Genomic DNA, 19,073 nt, shown 5'->3' with positions numbered 1-19,073 from the left:
TGCTTTAAATCTAAAATGGTTCATGGATTACCGGTACATTCTAATCTAACAAACCTATCAATTTAAAAGTCAAGCACGTTACCGTGGAAACAATTAAGCTTAGCCCAAAATCACAAATCAGAATGAGGGGTCCCCCGGTAGATTTTCTATCTTGTAAGGGGTCCTTGGCTGAAAAACATTTGAGAACCTCTGCTTTATAGTAAAGGAAAATGTCACTATATAAGCACTTAGATCCGCATTCAAATGAACAAACATATACGAGAGAAAAGATAGTAGCTGAGGATCAACTCCTCCGTCAATCCTCAAGCAATGATTTGAGGTATTAAGTCGAGGTTGAATTACAGTCGCGCCAAGATGGTGGTAATGCGTAATTATGTAACCGTTCCTGAAATTGCTGGTTCCCACAGAGCTGGAGAAAGACTATGAGAAGAACCAGAGGAGGTTGGAGGGGAAGGCTCGTCTGCTGGATGGCCTGGAGGACAGGATGAAAGAAATCCTCAATGACATCAACAAGCAGATCCAGATCTACAACACTTGCCAGTAGCCCAGCGCTCTTCACGCCTCCGCATCACCCTTCACAAATACACAACAGGTCCTTCAACGTTTTGTTCTGCAACCTTCTACAGATTCATGAACCTGGCCATAACCTCCACTGGGCAAAACAGCTGTTGGACTACATTTCAAATGTTTGGAAGACAAAGGAGAAGAAAAGGTGCCAGTAAAGGTTACATTGCCTTGCAAATGAAATGTGTATTTTTGGGGGGGATTTGCAAAATGTCTGTCATGTAATTATTTCAAATGGTTGAAATTATTGTCCTTCATAATTTCACATGCAATGTTCTCCCCCCCCCCCCTTTTTTTACTCATTATATTTTCAAGTAAACCAAACTACAGAGACCTGAATCTCTTTGCAGGTAAGCTGCCTACAGTGACAGATAGGCAGGGATTGTACAGTTTAGAGCAGCGGGTTTTCAAATTGGGTGGAGGCGCGAGCCAACTTCAGGGGAGGCGCGACGTGACGCGGAAAGATCAGAGAGAAGAAAATGCACAGCCAATGGGCGCGCAGCTTCCACCGCCGCGAATCAGCCGGAGGCGGAGCGACCACAGTCTGGCTGGCTGCCTCTGTTTGACGTGAGCTCAGGCTGTCAGAGCAGAAACCAGGGAGAAGGAAATCAAGTTTTTTATTAAATGCGTGTTTTCACAAATCCGATCGCGGCAATTCTTTGTATGTGCGTCAAACACATGTGCTCATATTTTTCTATCTGTTGGGGAGCTATTTCCGACGAATTTTACAAGATTTATGGGGCTGGGGAAGTGTCTGTCCACGCTGGCCAGCCTGGCTGCAGTGCAGACACAGTCCATAGGGGTTGAACATGCAGAGAACGCAACATTTACACTCGATACACTGCACGGGGCGGGTAACCCACTAGTTATAATAAAGATGTGTTACAAAAAAAAACATTAAAAGTCGTTCAGAGTGGAAAAGATGTCTAAAATGTTTAAAAGAAGATATTTGAAAAAAGAAGGATAAATAAGTTTTCAAATCTTAAAGAATATAGGATGAAGATGTTTACAACCGTTTTGGAACTCGTTATGCCTGAGTGGAGCATACAACAATAATAGTAATAACCTAATGGCAATAATAATTGTGGGGGGGGGCAGCTGTCTGTATGTTCTCTGAGGGGAGGCTCACTCTCCCACACTTTGAAAACCCCTGGTTTAGAGGGCATAAGAATAAGCAGGGTGAAAGAATGCAAATGGATTTCAAAAGAACACATTTTTCATATAACAAACCTAGTGATGCTGGGCATCAGGGGATTACTCTTTTTAGTTTCAAATGATCTGTCTTTACACAAATAACAGGGGGACACACAATTCAAATGTGAAAATAAGTCAATCAATAACGGTTTGCTGAACCTATGAAATATGACCCTGCCCACAAAACAACCTCTAACAGAACTTAGATGATTGCTGTACACTGACACTACACAGGTGCTCTAGAGTTGTATAATAGCCACTCATCCACTCATTAGAGGATGAATTTTCAGGCATGCAAAATCAGATGCACAGACTAACAGATTATGAATGTTAAATTGCCTATATTACAAATATAATGGAATATGAACGATCTCCAGTTGTTTAAATTATTGCTTTACTGAAGTTATACAGTATTAGTATTCTACACAGTACATACAATGAATTCAGTGTTTAATTGTGCCTTATAAACATGTCCGTATCTTGTACATGTCTTTGCATGATACTAAGCGTAACAAGGAATCATGTCTGTTCTAGAAGTAAAAGAACTTTGTACACATTCTGTATTTCTCCCAGACCAGCTATCAACTGGCAGCCATGTGATTTTGATAACTAAATGCCAAAGCCAAAATACCCAAAGAAGCTTGTTATGTGTAAAAGGTTTTACCGTGTACATTTCTGTGAATAAAGGTTGAATCACTTTTTGTGGAAGTTGTTTCTTTGTTAAAGAGTCAGTGAGGACGGCGTACAATGTGACCATTATGAGTATATAACCTTCATCTGTAGTCTCGTCTAAAATAGTAGGGGTCCTGGAATGTTGCCAGGTTGTGCCAGTGCCCATCCACAGGTCTCCAATAAATACCTGTCCTGTATAAATAAACATGATATGAGCAACACTGAACCTCAGTCCCGAAAGATCCAAGATGGTCCTTAGTTATATAACTCTGCAGAAAAAGTTTAGAAACTTGTGTTTGGATCATGTCTCTGCTGTGACTTTATCCTCAGTATTGTTGATATGATCATCCAAACAAAGTTTCCAAACTTTCTGTGCCAAGTTTTATATACTGACAGACAGAAGTAGACATATGGGGGCAAATTGATAGCCTAATCACAGTTTTTACTGTGATAGCTACAGTATATAACTTCTGTTACCATTTGGTGTCAAATCACAAGGAGAGAGAGTCAGAAGGAAAACAAAAAATAGCAAAGCAGCCCTCTTAGGTACAGTACAACCAGTGGGTACAACTGATATTTACATAGGCTACAGTCAGACAGACTCTACTTCCCTATGTAATTAATGCATTCCGCAAGTCCCAGTCATAAATGTGACAACATTATTTGTGACAGAAAAATGCATGTAGGCCTACTCTACCTGTGTGTGGGTGTGGGTGTGTGAGAGGGAGAGTGTGTGTGAGCATTGAGCAATATGTCTACTGGCTTTTTTTTACCCTAGGAATCTTGCACTCGATTCCTAGGGTGCCCCCCCACCTAGGCACCATTGTGCAACTGTGCGCTCCATCGGCTCACAGTGATGATTTATTACATCACTGATGACATCACAATTGCTCGAGTGACATCACTGATGACATCTTAGCCAATTTTAACTCATTGTTCTCACTTTTGTAAGTGTTTTAATTGTAGATGTTGATGATTATGTACTATTGTAGTATTGCAGGAGTTTTGAAATCTACATCATCATCATCATAATTAAAATGTATTAAGTGGGCGGGGCGGTGTCTGTTAGTCACGATTTGTAACATCATCAGTGATGTCATGTTTTTTTTTTTTTTTTTTTACCTTTATTTATACAGGGAGAGTCCCTTGAGAGCAAGCTCTCATTTACAAGAGAGCCCTGGTGTACAAAGAACATATACAGCAATTACAAAATTACAGGTTAACACAACAGACAAAACAAGCATCAAGAGCATAATTAAATAATTTCAAAGAAAACATGAACACACCCTACGAGGAATGCTTTCTAAAAGTGCTTTAAAAGAAGCAAGCGGGATCAAGTGATCCATTTTTAAGTTTTCCTGGAGCACATTCCATTTGTTGGGGGCGAACCAAGAAAAAGCGGTCTTTCCTTGTTCGGTTCACACCCGTGGGACAGACAGTCTGATATAGGACCGCGATCGTGTTATCAGTGATGTCACTTGAGCAAATGTGATGTCATCAGCGATGTCACTCGAGCAATGGTGATGTCATCAGTGATTCACTCGAGCAATAGTGATGTCATCAGTGATGTAATCCTAACATCTCGATTTTTTCCTGGCTGAGCCTATAAGTGGGAGTATTTAGGTAGAAGACGACAAGGGTCTCCAGAGTCTCCACCCTAGAACGCGTGCTCGATTTCTAGTAATGTAATCTCAACACGGTTTGGGTTTGAAGAGAGGGAGATAGAGAGATAGATAGAGTGAGTGAGTGAGTGAGTGAGTGAGTGAGAGAGGGAGAGAGGGAGAGAGAGATCACGTGAGTAGCCAGGAAGTGGCCTTTGTGCATGCGCAAACTCATTTGGGTCTGGTCTGGTGTCTGGCCATCAGTTTATTTTGTTCCTAAACAAAGTGCTAGTCACCGGATGACACTGGCCGAATGCCACTGAAAGACTCATCCGTTTCTTGTAGTTCGTGGTGTTAGCTAGATATAGTTGACTTAAATAGGCCCGAGTTATCAGAAATGGGTCCTGGCTAAAGAAAAGAATATTCCAGAAACACCGTGGACTACGCGCGGTCTCACTCACTGCGGAAGGAGCGGAGCGGCCCGCAGCAGTGAGCTTAGCAGCCGGTAGAAACCAGGGGCCATTGTGTGTCGGGAACGGGATTCAACCTTTCGCCAAAGTCAATGCTCGTAAGTCGCCTGTTTTAACATTACGATTTATTTTGCATTTTAATGATAGAATAGCATCAGGTGCCATGAAGTGTCACGCTGTATTCTTTGTCTAATGTTCGCGTCTCAGCCAGTTTTCATGCCAGCTAGCTTGGTTGTGGCTAATGACATTAGCTGCTAGCTAGCTAGCTAATGTTAGCAGGAAAATACTGGCATAGCGTTAGAAACGCCACAGAAAGAGGTGGGATTGAGATTGCAATACATGTAACTATAATTATGCTCATACACATTACTGATCAGCCATGACATGGCAGGTGCTGTTAACGTTATATATTAGGTTATGAAACAAGTGGACAGCGGTTTCATATAACGTTAACGTAACGCAATTTTTAGAGACATTCCGCATATTGCCATGGTACTGTATCTGCTGCTCCGTCCTTTGTGATGGGATATTCCCTAACGTTAGCCACATTCTAGTGTTAAAGGCTATATCAAGTTCTATATCCTCCCACCACACACAGCTTATCCACAAAGAAAGCAACTTCATTGGAACGCTAGGGAGAGGCCTTATGCGGACACATCAGTTGTTTTAAGCACATGATAGCTCAAAACAGTTGTGCCTGGCATAACAAACAAACCTCACCAGTCGGCTGTCTTATCTAGCGTTAGCTTAAGGACGGGAAGCTGCATTGCTAAGCTTGCTAGCATCTGTGTTTATTGTCACCAGTCATTTTGTTACTATATGTTTCATACGTGCTCGTTGATCAATGTGTTTTTTGTTTTGCTAGTAGGAAATTAGGCAAGGATCAAACCTCGGTCCAACTGGCTAATGCTAATGTTACGGCGATTTGCTTCGTGCTAAAGAGACAGGTGTGGAGCCATCTGCCACCTTTTGCAAGACATTCTGTCCATGTCTAATTGAGTGACTTTGTAGTTATTTGAAACCTGCTCCTGATCACTTTGTAGCAATGAAACACTTGCTCTCCTTTCCCTGTGTGTGTGTGTGTGCGCGCGCGTGTGTGTGTGTGCGCACGCACGCGTCTAAGGCAAAGACTGCAATGGCAAATTATTACTTTTACCTGCATTGTTAAACTGTGCATATTGCCATGCTCACAGTTCACCTCTTGATTCATTGATTGATTCACTCATTCGTTGTCTTCTGTCTCTCTCTGTCTACTGTCTTAGGTCCCCTCCCCCTTCTTGCTGTCCTGATTCTGTTCTGGGAGAGTTCAGACCAGTACCATCGCCAAGATAGCCGGGCCAGGTAGGAAGAGGCACACCTCAGATTCAGACCCCAGCAGTGGTAGTGACTCCGGCGACGGGCGGCCCGTTAGCGCCAAGTGCCTGAAGATGGCCAGCAGCAGTGGCAGCGGCGTGGCCGGTGGTGAGACCGCGGGGCGTCGCGGCGGGGCTCAGCAGCAGAGAGGGGGCAGCGGCGGGGACCACACCACTGACGTGCCCTCCAGCAGCACCAGCAAGAAGAAGCAGAAGGACAGAGCCAACCAGGAGAGCAGAGAGGCCAAGAGGGCGGCAGCAGCTGCCGGGGTTATTGCTGAGGCCAAGAAAGGTTAGTAGGGGAAAAAGGGTTTGAAACGAACTGATTGCTTTGTTATTGATAAGGCTAAGAATGCACAGATTAATTGACGTACAGTCGTTATTGGCTGGCACGAAATTCTCAAACTCCGTCACCAGCTGATGGTTTAAGAATTACGGTAGTAGGTGATGTTGATGAGATAATTTTGCACACAGAACATTGTAGTCCTATTTAGAATATTTATTTATGTTGTCAGTTTTCTTAGCTGATACCAGCAGGCTGTAAGTAAGTAAGTAAAAGTTTATTTCTAAAGCACCCCTCCCAGCACGAATGCACAGAGTGCTGTACAAAATATAGCAGTCAAAACATTTAGGCCTATATGGCACTAAGGCATAATAATAACAAAGCATAACATGACAGGAAAATAGAATAAAAACTTAAAAACAATATACAAACATGAAACCAAGTTCTCTGAGAGAGAGAGAGAGAGAGAGAGAGAGAGAGAGGCATAGCGCACACACAGCACACAAAGTGGGAGGGAGACAGACACTGAGCGAGCGCTGTGGGGGCAAAGAACGGACAGAGATCTCTTCCTCTCAGCAACGCGCAAACACACACACACACACACAAACCATCTCTCTCTCTTTCTCTCCGAGAGAGAGAGAGAGACAGAGATAAATTTCCCTGCTGCAGACGGGACACGCCCACACAGTCCGCGGGAGCAAATACACTCTAAAAAAGAATTGATTCTCATGACTTTTGCCACGACTGTCAAACCTAAATTTATATACTTTGCGACGTTCATCATTGTTCAAATTTGGCTGGTGGCTTATTAACATAGGGTCCTGTGATGTGATGAACTCAAAATGCTAAATAATAATAAAATATTTCTGGTTTCCAGGGACTTTAACAAATCAGTTCATTTGCAGTGCACCACAAACATTGCATTACGGTACATCACAACAACAACCCTCCCACCCTACCCTCACCCCACGCTCAGGGCACATCGTTTCAACAGCCACAGGTTTTTATAGCAAAGCAGTTACATTAATGTCGCCTTACATAACATGACTGACACACTATAGCAGTCAAAGCAGTTACATTAATGTCGCCTTACATAACATGACCGACACACTATAGCAGTCAAAACAATGTATTATATGTGTGAGGAAGTGTAGCCTCTGTAAACTGGTGGCTAAGGCTGGTACACGATGAAAATGATCCGTGTCAGATTACATTACATTAACGTCATTTAGCAGACGCTTTTATCCAAAGCGACTTACAATATCACATTTAGTCAACAGTAGAGAAATCAACTATGCAACAGTCTATGCCAGCTAAGACTTTCTGAAGGAATAGAGTAGCAGAAACTAGTTTGAGAAGGAAGGAGGATGGAGGGTTTATTTCCGTGAACTGAGTTTAACTACATCCTACTAATATAATTGAGTGGCGGTTTCCGCAGTTGAGCGGGCAAACACGCGCGACTGTGACCTCAAGGTCAAACCAGTGAGGCACGGTAGAGATGAGCGCTGCCAGTTCAGCGGGCGAGGCAGCGAGGGACGTGCTCAATTTCTAGTCCTCTTAAATAACCTACATTAAGCATGAACAACACTGACGGTAACTCTGTCTACAAAGTATTTAAACTCGGGCCAAATGATTTCCGCAAAACTGAAACAAATGGACCGAATCATGGAATTTGGTAATAAAAATGCAATCAAAACGGTAAAACATGGAATATTGCAGAATCTCCCATAATTTGTCTGAAATTGATAAAAGTAGGCCTAATTATCGAAATCAAAAGTAGATGTAATTGTTGTAGTAACCTACATGATTTCATAATTGTAAAATAGGCCTAGAGAAATGATTCCGTTTTCCATCGGGGTGTTTTGAGAAGAGGATGGGTCTTGCGTGGGACCCTTACGTCACCTCACAACTTGGTTTTCACTTTGAGAAACATGTCAAAGAGGCTGTCTGAGAGAGCCGGGTCATCACAAAAAATATATATATATATATTGATCCTAGCCCCTAAACTAAAGTTAAAATGGAAAACACGGAATTTGGAAAAAAATTGAACTTAATTGTTAACATAAGTGTCACACAGCTGAGCTTACATGTCATGTATGTATTTCAGTGTTATAGACAGTCTATATTATTGTCTCTGGACAGGTTTTCACTGTTGCAATGGCAAGAAAAAAATTGCGCGTTAACTACATTACTGCAGAGTTTTCTCGTTTAAGGGCAGGGAAGATGAGAGGGATTGAGAGAGTGTGACGTTGCTTTATTAAATTGATCTCAGATTTTTTTTAATCGATATCGGACCACTCAAATGAAGATCGATTGGATTATTATTTTTTTTCACCCAACTGTACTTGAGACTAAGGTCAGCTTGGATTTGTTTGTAACATGCAGGCCACAGATGTCTGACATTGGTTCATGCCTGGAGGTGGAAATCCTCATGCGGGAAATATCATATTCTCCATAATACCTTGATCAATGAGCCTGGGTGGGGGTTAACAGACGTCTGTCAAAAAGCAAAGTTGAGTCAGAGACAGTTTGAACACTGCCACGGACTAAGTAACATGTTGTTGATGTAGAACACACCTAACACCAGGAAGACAGAGTAGGCAGAGTTTTCATTGGTTTGATTGAGTTGTCATTCAGACATTGTATTGTGCGTCGCTTGACTGGGTGGTGGTGGGTGTGTCTATGCTTGAAGTCGCTGGTTCTGTTTCTGGTGTGGTCGGTATGTTTTTCCAGTTTCTTTCCACTAAGTGGTGGCGTGTGCCTTACAGTGTCTGTGTTACACAGCTTGTTGGTGCTCTGCGTCATTCTGAAGTGCTGTAATCCTAGCTGAGAGAGAGCCCGCCCCTGATCTGGGAAACTGGGTTTTGTCAAGGTCGTGAGACACTCTCTCTCTGTACCTCTCTGTCTCTCCCTCTCTCTGTCTCTCTCCCTTATGATGTAAGCAGCATCCTTGTCCCCATCTTCAGTCTAGTTAGTCCATGACTTTACCAAATTCCTGCTAGCGGCGTTAGAAGTGGTTTGGAGATGACTGGATAAGATAAGATATATTATGGGATGTTCAATACATTCTAGCACACCAAAAGGGAGGTTGGGCTACTAGTAACTAGTAACTCCTCCCTCCCTCCCACCTGTCCTTGCTGTCACTCTGTCTGATAAGACAGGATTCTTCTCGTAACCTTATCTGGTGTGATGCATCTGATATGATAGTAGGATTGGGTCAAGCTGAAGTGTCGCCTAGCCTAATTGACAAGGCTCTATTCAACTCTATACTATATCATTCAACGTGACAATGATTTTCTGGGTCACTGAGTATGTTTACATGTTATCTGATTATTGCTCTTACCCTGGCTGGCAATAATTTGATTAAGATGCTAACTTGCGTAAAAGTTGGTATGTTGCGTAAAAGGATTGTTCTGTAAAAAAAAAAAAAAAAAAACGTCGGTCATCTACTCTTTTATTGTCTATCATGAATTATGCTACGGGTTAATATGTCCCCGTGGTTCAGTTTCCACGTAACTTTTTGCCCTTGAAAAAAATGCAGACTCAATGTTGAACTGGTGAAACTTGATCTTAATCCCAGCATGACTACAATAATACTGTATTACTGAGTTGTCAGCGAGCCAAACACTCTATTTCACTCTGTGTTTTTTTCATGATGGATTTTATTTAACTTTATTGAGTTACCATAAGGCGCCGTTCACACACACACACACACACAGGACGTGTGTGACCGCTTTGAAAATCATCCCGAGCGCTTCCATTGCGCATAACACGAGCATTTTTTTGTGTGTGTGTGTGCGCTTTGTTTTGTGTGCCCCTGCAGTCGCGTGCAGTACTGTTCAGGACACAACGATCACACGGACGGTAGCCAGCTGGTTTCGTCTGTTTGATGTTGTTCACTGTGAACATGAAAGCAGCCAGATTATTGCCAATTCTGGGATCAGAGGAGGTTGAGGATCCCTCTGGGAGGAGAAGAGGTAGGACGAGTGAAAAGACGAGCAGCGCGCTTTTCCTCCAAAACTTTTTTCAGCTTAAAACGCCCAGAGCGCTCCGCCAAAAACACTAGATGCCACCAGCGCTTAAACGCCAGATGCGTTCCTTGAAAGAGGAGCACTTAGCGCGTCCATACATAAAGAATGAATTGCAGAAAGACGCTGGCAGCTCAAATGAGCGCGTTGGGTGTGAACTAAGATGAAGAGGATATGGTTAGGTAAGGCCACAGAATTAAGTGTAAAGTAACCTTTTCTATTGTGCCAATATAATTTAGTACACAAAACAATGTACTTTGACTGACTTAGTTTGCCATAATTAATGTGAACTGGTAATGACATTATAATAACCACCAAGAAGTAATAATATTGGATTTTGAAAATGTCCTGCTGCTGAGAAGTGATGGTATCATAATATAGTCCAGGCATTTTACGCAAATATGTGGGTCAACCTCACACTAATTGCAACAAAACCAAACTCAACTGATTTTGTATCCTCAATATGTCCTCAATGAAGGAAAAAAAGTGTTAAGGAAATGTATGAAGGGAAAGTTTTGAAAATGACCTAAATATGATGGTAGCCTATGGAAGCCTTTTTTTTTTTGTGTGTGCCATAAATATCATCACTTATATCCTGTATGTGTTTTTTGCTTCAAGGAGAAAATAAAAAAAAATGTTAAAAAATAAATAAATAAAACGTTTTTGGTAGCATCATATAGGTCATTTTCAAAAATTTCCCTTCATACATTTAACTTAACACTTTTTTTTCACTTATGTCACTTATGTTCACTTATGTCACTAAGTGACATAAGTGACATTTATGTCACGAAGTGACATTTTTACTGGACTAATAATAAATGTCCACTCCACATAAGTCTACACATTGAGATCATGAAAGTGCGTTATGGCGTGGCTGCACTGCAACGGCAACTCCCTCCAGCTGTAAGGGATTGGGTTGCGACCTTTCGCTGCGGAGAGAGAGAGAGCGCTAAAGAGAGAGAGGTGGAGCGATATGAGGGGGCGAGGGAGAGAGGGCGGGCCAAGCCGAGGCTCTCTAGCTGTTGTAGACTAAATCAGAACACGGGCGCAGGCAATAAGATCCATGTGTGACCGACCGGCCAGATCCAGGCCAGCAGCGACTCGGGTGCGATGATCTGTTCTTATTTTCCATGGCCGACACAAGTTTGACATCACTATGAAGAACGGTACATTTTTGATGTTGTTGTGTGGATGTTTACATTAGCTACAGCTTTTTGAATTTGTCTTGGAAACAAATCATTAGGCTTGGCTCCTCCATGTTTTGTGAAACGCGTGTCAATAACGTGTCCAATAACTGCTTCATTTTGACAAAAAGTGAAAAATATGCGTTTGTCTGGCGTAGAGTTTGTGTGGCACAGAGGCTATTTAGAGGTGCTTCTGTGATTTGCTGAGTTCACTCTCTATTCTGTCCGTCTGTAAGCCCGAGTGCTGTGGACTGACCCACTTACGCATGTGAGCGCAGTGCCTAGGAGTTAGGTGAGCAGGTGCATCACAGTGTGTGTGTTGTGTCTTTTAAGGCCATGCGCTGCTCCCACACTGGCTATAAAGGAGGCCTTCTATCCAATAGCCAGTAGCTTACAATAGTTGTCCCCAATGGTGAATTAAATTGACTATTGCATGCGACAGTCAGCAATAAGCCTGTACTACACAGTGACACTGTGTTACTACACAATCTGCATTGTTCCTCCCCAGCCATCCTCTCTCTCTCTAGCCTTGGCAACAGCAACTGTTACTTTTCGCTGTTGTATTTTTGTATTGCTCCTATCTATTAATCATAATATGTATTATTATTATAGTATATTCTTATTGAGAGAGAGAAAAAAAACAAATGTTAGTCAGCTAATCCATTAACTTAATGTGTTGAAACTCTCTGCAGCATTATATATATATATATATTAGGGATGGGCATCGAATTTCGAATTTTCGAATAATCGTTGTTATTATCAAGGTCGACTTTTATTATTGAAATTCGAAATTCGAAAAAAAAAAAAAATCTTTAGTGAAATGTTGCATTGTCTCCCCTGATTCTAAGTATAGTCAAATCGCTTGGTTTGAGCAAGTAAAACAATTTTTATAAGCATTTTAAGCAAGGTTTATGGAAAAATGAATGGCGGATGAAATCCCATGAAGAGGGAGAGGGGGTGACTTTGGCACCCCTTTGGCACTCAGACCTGAGCCTACTAAATATTTAATGAACCACTCATGATTGTCAAAACTGTTTTTTATTTTCGAAAATGTCAATGTCATGTAACATGTTCTTTACTTCAGTGGTGCAATGCTTGTTTGAGCTAAAAATCCACAGCAGAAGCTTTTTATATTAATTAATAAAGCCGTAGACTTAGAATCAGGGGAGATAATGCAACATTTCACTCACAAAAAAAAAAAAAAAAAATTTTTTTTTTTTTTTTTTTACATTTTACATTTTTTTTTTTTTTTTTCCGAATTTCGAATTAAATTCGAATTTGGCCAGCGAATTTCGAATAGTGTTTTTGCTAGAAATGCCCATCCCTAATATATATATGCAACCCCACAATTGTTCAGTCTTGTTTATTGCTTTTATTGTTTCATTTTTTGATACTATTTTTATTTCTTATTTCTAGATTCTCTTCTTTTTAAGTTATCCTATATTGTCCACATGGGGAAAGTCATCCTCTGCAGTTGACCCATCCTCTACTTAGGAACCTTCCTAGAACTTGGAGTTGGAGCAGTGGGCAGCCACAGTGCAGCGCCCGCCGCCCGGGGACCAACTCCAGTTCGATTGCCAGTGTCTTGGTCAATTTTACTTTTGCTGCTACAACGATGTAATTTCCTCACACGGAGCACTTAAGCCCAATTTATGCTTCGTCTGCCGACACTTTTGAAATGGTCGCCGACAGAAATGAGGACTTGAGTCGACACCTTCAAGTGTCGGCGAGCAGTGTCTGCTACCTGGTGAAATGTCTAGTGTCGCTGACTACGTCATAGTATCGCGCAAGTCTGATTGGCTATATAGACGGCACGCGCTTGGCTTCCTTGTTTTGGTTGGGGTCCACCCGCTAGTTTTCGCTTGATTGAAATGAATGAACGTGTCCCCGCTATTTCTATCAGCCTGTCCTTGATGTATGACTTCGTGAAAATCACAAAGAACGTCGTGACCAACTTCCCAGAGAGAGAGGAGGTGAGTTGTGTGGTTGTGTGCCGTTTATATGCGGCTGCAGCCAAGTACGTTACATCTTGCCTTCGAGGTGGTTTGACTGTGCATTTCGTTCCCTCTCTTGTCTGCAGCTGCTTATAGCGTTCGAGTGTCACGTGACTGTTGAACCGAGGCGAACGTCTTCTGAAGTGTAAATGCAACACCGTGAGCGACACTTTCTTTTTCGTCTGCGACCATGTGCTGAGCGACACTTTATAATAAGTATAAATTAAGCTTTAGAGTTCATTTCATCTTAAATCCGCTGCTCTGGATCTGTCCGTGTTGCGTGTGATTGGATATTTGTCACAAAATCCACCTCTTGTGGGAAAGCCTGGATTGAGTTAACGAGTTGATAGTCTCGCTGGCCAGTTGCGATGGGCAGCACTTAGCGGCAGTGCCCTTGGAAAATAGTTTCCAACAATCCAACGTGCCGTTTTCAGTGTGTAGCAACGAGTTAGCGTGTAGGTTTCTGCCGTTAGCTTGCTAGCTAGTTAGCGTTGTTGTTTTCACTGAGGCGGCATGGCACTATTTACAGCGACACACAGGGAGGAGGGAGCGGAAGCCGCTCTGATTGACATGGTCGGAGCCAATGACAGAGCTTGTAATAAGCCGGGAGCCGGACATCCGGCTGCCACCGAAACAGTCGCTCCAATGGGAGAGCAGAGTAGAGCAGGGGAGGGCTTATCCCAGTTGCCTGTTTCTGCGGTGCCAGACTCCTCTACACGGTAGGGAGGGGAGGCTGGCCAGCGAGACTAACGAGTTGATAACCACCATCGTGTTAGGCTTAACTGAAGCCAGATAATGAAAATATACCCTGGGTATGTTGAACTTGCTTCGTAGTACAGGCCTCAGTAGCCGGTGGCTAATATCGTTAGATAGATTCTCTTCTATATCAGACACAGGTTTTCATTCCTACCTGTGGCTAATATGTTTCAGTTTCGGCCTTGTGCAAAATTGACCACACAAGCCAGAGTTTGAACGAGGTCTGAAGAAGATGTTCGGAAGGTCGCTTCCAAATCAGATCAACAGGCTTTTTGTCCCAAGCCATCAAGTTCCTCCTCTGGTTTCATCTGTGACTTGACTGTCTGTTCTTTGTGTTTTCCAGATGTGTTTGTGGACTGGAAGCAGAATGCCAACGAGGTGATTGTCAGACTGCGCTGTGGGGAGGGGGTGCAGAAGGTGGAGGACGTCAGCACCACCTTCACTGATACACACTGCCATGCACGCATACCAGGTAAGGCATAGTAACATGCGTAAAACCCTGGAGCATAAGAAGCAATAAATGAGAAGAAACTAGATTGAAAATATTAAAATATGACCGCTAAACATTAAACGGCACACGCACACTTGTGTCTTTGGGTTTATCCTTTCGGTCTAATGATCTTTGATACTTGGCTGTCTCGTTTTTGTGTATTAACTAAAAGTGTTTGACTTAACGAAATCGTCTGACTCGCATGTGCTTTCCTTGTTGTCGTCTTTACCCCTTGACGTTTTTAGCATATTCCTCTCTCTCAGCTCCGGCCGCTAACCTCCGTCTGTGTGTCTTTCAGATGGACGGCAGTGGGATTGTCGTTTGCAGGAGGAGATTGAAGGCTCCTGTAGCAAAGTCCAGTACAAGGAGAAGGGAGGTTTCCTGCTGCTCACCATGCAGAAGAAGATCCCCTTCCATATTTGGCCGTCACTCATGGTGAGTCCTGTACCACTGTGTGACTAACTCAAACCATCGTGTGACTAACTCAAACCATCGTGTGACTAACTCAAACCATCGTGTGACTAACTCAAACCATCGTGTGACTAACTCAAACCATCGTGTGACTAACTCAAACCATCGTGTGACTAACTCAAACCATCGTGTGACTAACTCAAACCATCGTGTGACTAACTCAAACCATCGTGTGACTAACTCAAACCATCGTGTGACTAACTCAAACCATCGTGTGACTAACTCAAACCATCGTGTGACTAACTCAAACCATCGTGTGACTAACTCAAACCATCGTGTGACTAACTCAAACCATCGCCACAGACCTTATTTTGTGGAGCAAGAAGACCAGACAATTAATTTTGACTGTGTGTATACATTTTATAATCTGCAGTGGCAATTTTACAGCTGTGAAACACCACCACAACTAATTATATGTTAAATGCTGATGTCTGGATTTCTATAAGATCCCTTGCTCCCGTCCTATCCATGTATTCACCTTATGTAGCCCCGCCCACTTGACCCGTTTGTGTTATGACTTCCTGTTCAAAACGCCGGCTGTTTTACCTATAGTCAAACCAGAGATCGTCTCTCTGGTCAAAGCTAGTGACCCACTGGAAGCAGGCTGCGGGGAGAAGCTCTGCCACAGGAAGTGGAAACACAATCGGTGTCCGATTGTGTTTCCACTTCCTGTTCGTCTCTCAAGCCAGTCTGTCTCTTCTACATAAGGCGAATAGCATGTCATCAGTTCATCTTTTTGTTTTCATCCTTCACTTTTAAGTCCCGTTGACATCACTAAGCTCGTGTGTTTTCTAGCTTTGTGTTGCACTACTAAACACAACGAGGTTTGGCTGAACTTTAAATGTATGTGTGTCTGTAATTGGCACTCACACTGAGCAGAGAGCATCCCACCCCGGTCTGCCTGTGGTTAAATGATGAACATTGTGTCTCCTCTGTTTTAGTCAAACAAGAAGGAGAAGGTGCCAGCAACCACACAGACCAAGAACGGGAAGGAGCAGTTCTCATCGCCTGTGGCGAGGCGCGAGCCGAAGGCTGTTGGCTCCCGGTCAGCGGAGAAACCCAAACTCTCGTCCTCCTCCTCCTCACAACCTCAACCCCACCCCCCTCCCTCCTCGCCCGCACACAGCGAGCCCAGACGCAGCGGGGGCAAAGCGGAGCGCGCCGCCAAACGCTCGCTGAAAAACAAACCGGCGGGCGACAAGTCCGCCGCCGGGGACTCTGTCGGGGGGAAAGGAGGACCCGGAGACGCGACGGCCACCGCCGGCAAGCCCGTTACGGCCAGCGGCGGCGACCAGCCACCCCTGGAGCCCAGCGCCAAGCGCACCACCGTGTGTCCTTCCAAGACTACAAAGGAGGCTGCTGCTATGCCACTGGCTGACCGGGACGCGCACTCTCCCGATCCCGAGGCTAGCGCAGCCAATGGGAAAGCTTCACACACGCACGCCCCCGCTGGTCGCAGCACGCAGACGCAACAACACCGGCATGGAGACAACAGAGAAGAGAGACTAGGCAATGGCCAGGAACATAAAGCGGGAGTCGCCACTGCTGCTGCTGCTGCCAGCCATACCCAGAGCAGCGTAACTCAGGTGAGCTGGAATCAGCACTTTCACCAAAATATCTACTGAGTTGTCTTGCCTGACATTTTGATTGTGTTTCTTTCTTTTTTTATCTTTTTTTTTTTTAATTCAAAAAAGCAATGAGCTGTTGCGTCTTTATCGTTTGAAGAATGTGTGACGTCTATGGATTCTGCTGCATGAACACTCTTTCAAGTGAACATTAGGAAGTTATAATTTGCCATCACACAGTATATTGTGATCTCAAAATATCACAATACAACAAGCCTTGTCGAAAATACAATTTCATACGATTAACTTCTAACTTATTGCATAACAAATACAAAATTATCACAATTTAATGCCATAGTTTTAAGATATTGCCGATTTGTTTGATTTAACATGTATACATATTTTTTATAAACAAGTAACCATGTCCAACAAGCCTTGTGTTTAAGTGTTAATTTTGATGTTGTGCATCAAATCATAAGAGTTGAAGATAGCAGTACGCACCTAATGACAAATTTTTGATACAAAACAAATTTCAGGTGAATTTTTCAAGTTTGATTTAACAGATCATAGAAATTCTAAATATTTTGAGTGAGGCAAAACTGTACTGTGCACAGAAGAGCATTCCTCTCTGGCGGTTGCAGGTAAAATATTTAAAAATAAAAACATTCTCCTGCTTTTTCCTGATTCAGGTGGAGGAGAAGCTAAGCCAGTCGCCGGAGAGAGAGCACAAGTCCGGGACCACCGCAGACTGCAGCAGTAACCAACCAGCAGCTCCCGTTAGTGTCGTTAGTGTTAGTGCCCACCCCCAACCCGACGGCTCCACCAATGGAACCGACTCTGCTTCTCCAGAGAGGCGGGGAGAGTCCCACACAGATAGGACTGACTCTGAGCCGGAGAGAAAGCCAGCCGAGCACGACTCAGAGCTGGATACAATTGAAGAGTGTCCTGGATCACGAGAGCCCGTTTCAGTACCAGCAGCTACGGGTCTGACTGCCAAGCGAGGCCCTTCACCTGGTCCAGCCCAGAGGCAGGGAAGCTGTGAGGGCGAAGAGAAGCAAGACCAGTCGAAAGAGGAACCACCTCTGGAGATGAAACCGGAGGAAGGTCAGTGGAGAAGGTTCTGGGGAGTGCAAGGCCCTGGGCTTTGGTTTGAATGACCATAAACAGAATTGTGTTCAAATCGTCAGTTTTATTATAAGCAACCAATAAGTTATTATTACTAAAATGCCTTTGGAATTATTCTAGCTCTTTAGATACAATAAAAAAAGTTTTCCAAGACTCGTTTGGCATCTGGTTATAATTTCCCATCCTGGGTTGTTGTTAGTCGTGTTATTGATAATCATGGATAGGGTAAGTGTAATCACTATAATCAACTGCTCATTATTCATTAAAATTAGTTATTATTATTCTTTTTTTTAATACGTGTATGTGTATATACATGTATATTTCCTTTTTTTTATTTCAAAATAATTTTTAATTCATTCATTAACTGCAACTCAGCGCAAGTTAATTTGTGGTCTATGAAATGTGCCCGCAATGAAAGGTGAGTTTTGTCCCCTCAGCCCCGGAGCCCATGGTTAACCTGCAGTCTGTGAAGAACGATTCCTACGAGAAGGGCACAGACCTGATGGTGGTCAACGTTTACATCAAGGGCGTCTGCAGGGACACGGCCCGGGTCATCTTCAGGGAGCAGGACTTTACCCTGATCTTCCAGACCAGGTACTGCTCAAGTTGCATTTACTTTTGAATCAAAATGAGAAATGGACAATGACATGTCAGTGAATGACGGAGATCTGTTTCATCCGTTACAGTGATGCTAATTTCCTGCGCCTTCATGCGGACTGTGGACCGAACTCAGTCTTCAAGTGGCAGGTCAAACTCAGGTAAGGACTGTGGACCGAACTCAGTCTTCAAGTGGCAGGTCAAACTCAGGTAAGGACTGTGGACCGAACTCAGTCTTCAAGTGGCAGGTCAAACTCAGGTAAGGACTGTGGACCGAACTCAGTCTTCAAGTGGCAGGTCAAACTCAGGTAACGGCTGCAGTATTGGCTGGTCGTCGTTAGAGCTCTTTAGACAAAGAACCATTTGTTATTTTTGAAATATCATTACTTGAAAATGGCACCTTTTTGAATGTCCAGTTAAAGACACTACTTATTGTGCTTTCTGGTGCTTTATAATTTGACGTCCCAAATGATTTGTATTTAAAGGGATACGCCAACTTTTTGGGAGTTTCGCCCATTTGCCATATTGCCCATATATAACCACAAAGATACACAATACCTTTACCGTCACTCTCCGTGCAGTATACAGTGAGCTACACTCGTCCAGTTAGTTAGTATCTCCAATGAATTGCAGGAAACGGTACAGCCGTTCAAAGTCACCAAAAACACACTTTTCTAGCAGTGCCAAAAAGCTCTATGTACATGTTGTGACTTAGGTATTCACCACA

General features: G+C 43.3%; 2 protein-coding genes across 3 annotated transcripts in view; both read left to right on the top strand.

Moving 5' to 3' along the window:
• The window catches only part of lamb2 (laminin, beta 2 (laminin S)), a gene marked incomplete at its 5' end in the record, with an annotated part of 49,376 nt that extends 48,545 nt beyond the window's left edge, over positions 1-831 (top strand). Inside the window, one exon of the mRNA XM_083656949.1 lies at positions 408-831. Coding sequence (XP_083513075.1) covers positions 408-544 — 137 coding nt within the window. The remainder of the gene's footprint in view (positions 1-407) is intronic.
• A 3,489-nt stretch (positions 832-4,320) lies between these two features.
• The window catches only part of usp19 (ubiquitin specific peptidase 19), a 45,865-nt gene continuing 31,112 nt past the window's right edge, over positions 4,321-19,073 (top strand). For both annotated transcript variants that reach the window (XM_083656590.1, XM_083656589.1), the window contains exons 1-8: positions 4,321-4,599; positions 5,764-6,145; positions 14,442-14,570; positions 14,887-15,023; positions 16,001-16,645; positions 17,314-17,728; positions 18,187-18,343; positions 18,436-18,507. In XM_083656590.1, coding sequence (XP_083512716.1) covers positions 5,929-6,145; positions 14,442-14,570; positions 14,887-15,023; positions 16,001-16,645; positions 17,314-17,728; positions 18,187-18,343; positions 18,436-18,507 — 1,772 coding nt within the window. In that variant the 5' untranslated portion in view covers positions 4,321-4,599; positions 5,764-5,928. The remainder of the gene's footprint in view (positions 4,600-5,763; positions 6,146-14,441; positions 14,571-14,886; positions 15,024-16,000; positions 16,646-17,313; positions 17,729-18,186; positions 18,344-18,435; positions 18,508-19,073) is intronic.

Source organism: Poromitra crassiceps (genome assembly GCF_964638095.1).
Source record: "Poromitra crassiceps genome assembly, chromosome: 20".
Lineage (NCBI taxonomy): Eukaryota > Metazoa > Chordata > Actinopteri > Beryciformes > Melamphaidae > Poromitra > Poromitra crassiceps.
Note: the sequence above shows the minus strand (reverse complement) of the source record. Positions and strands in the feature narration are given on the sequence as shown.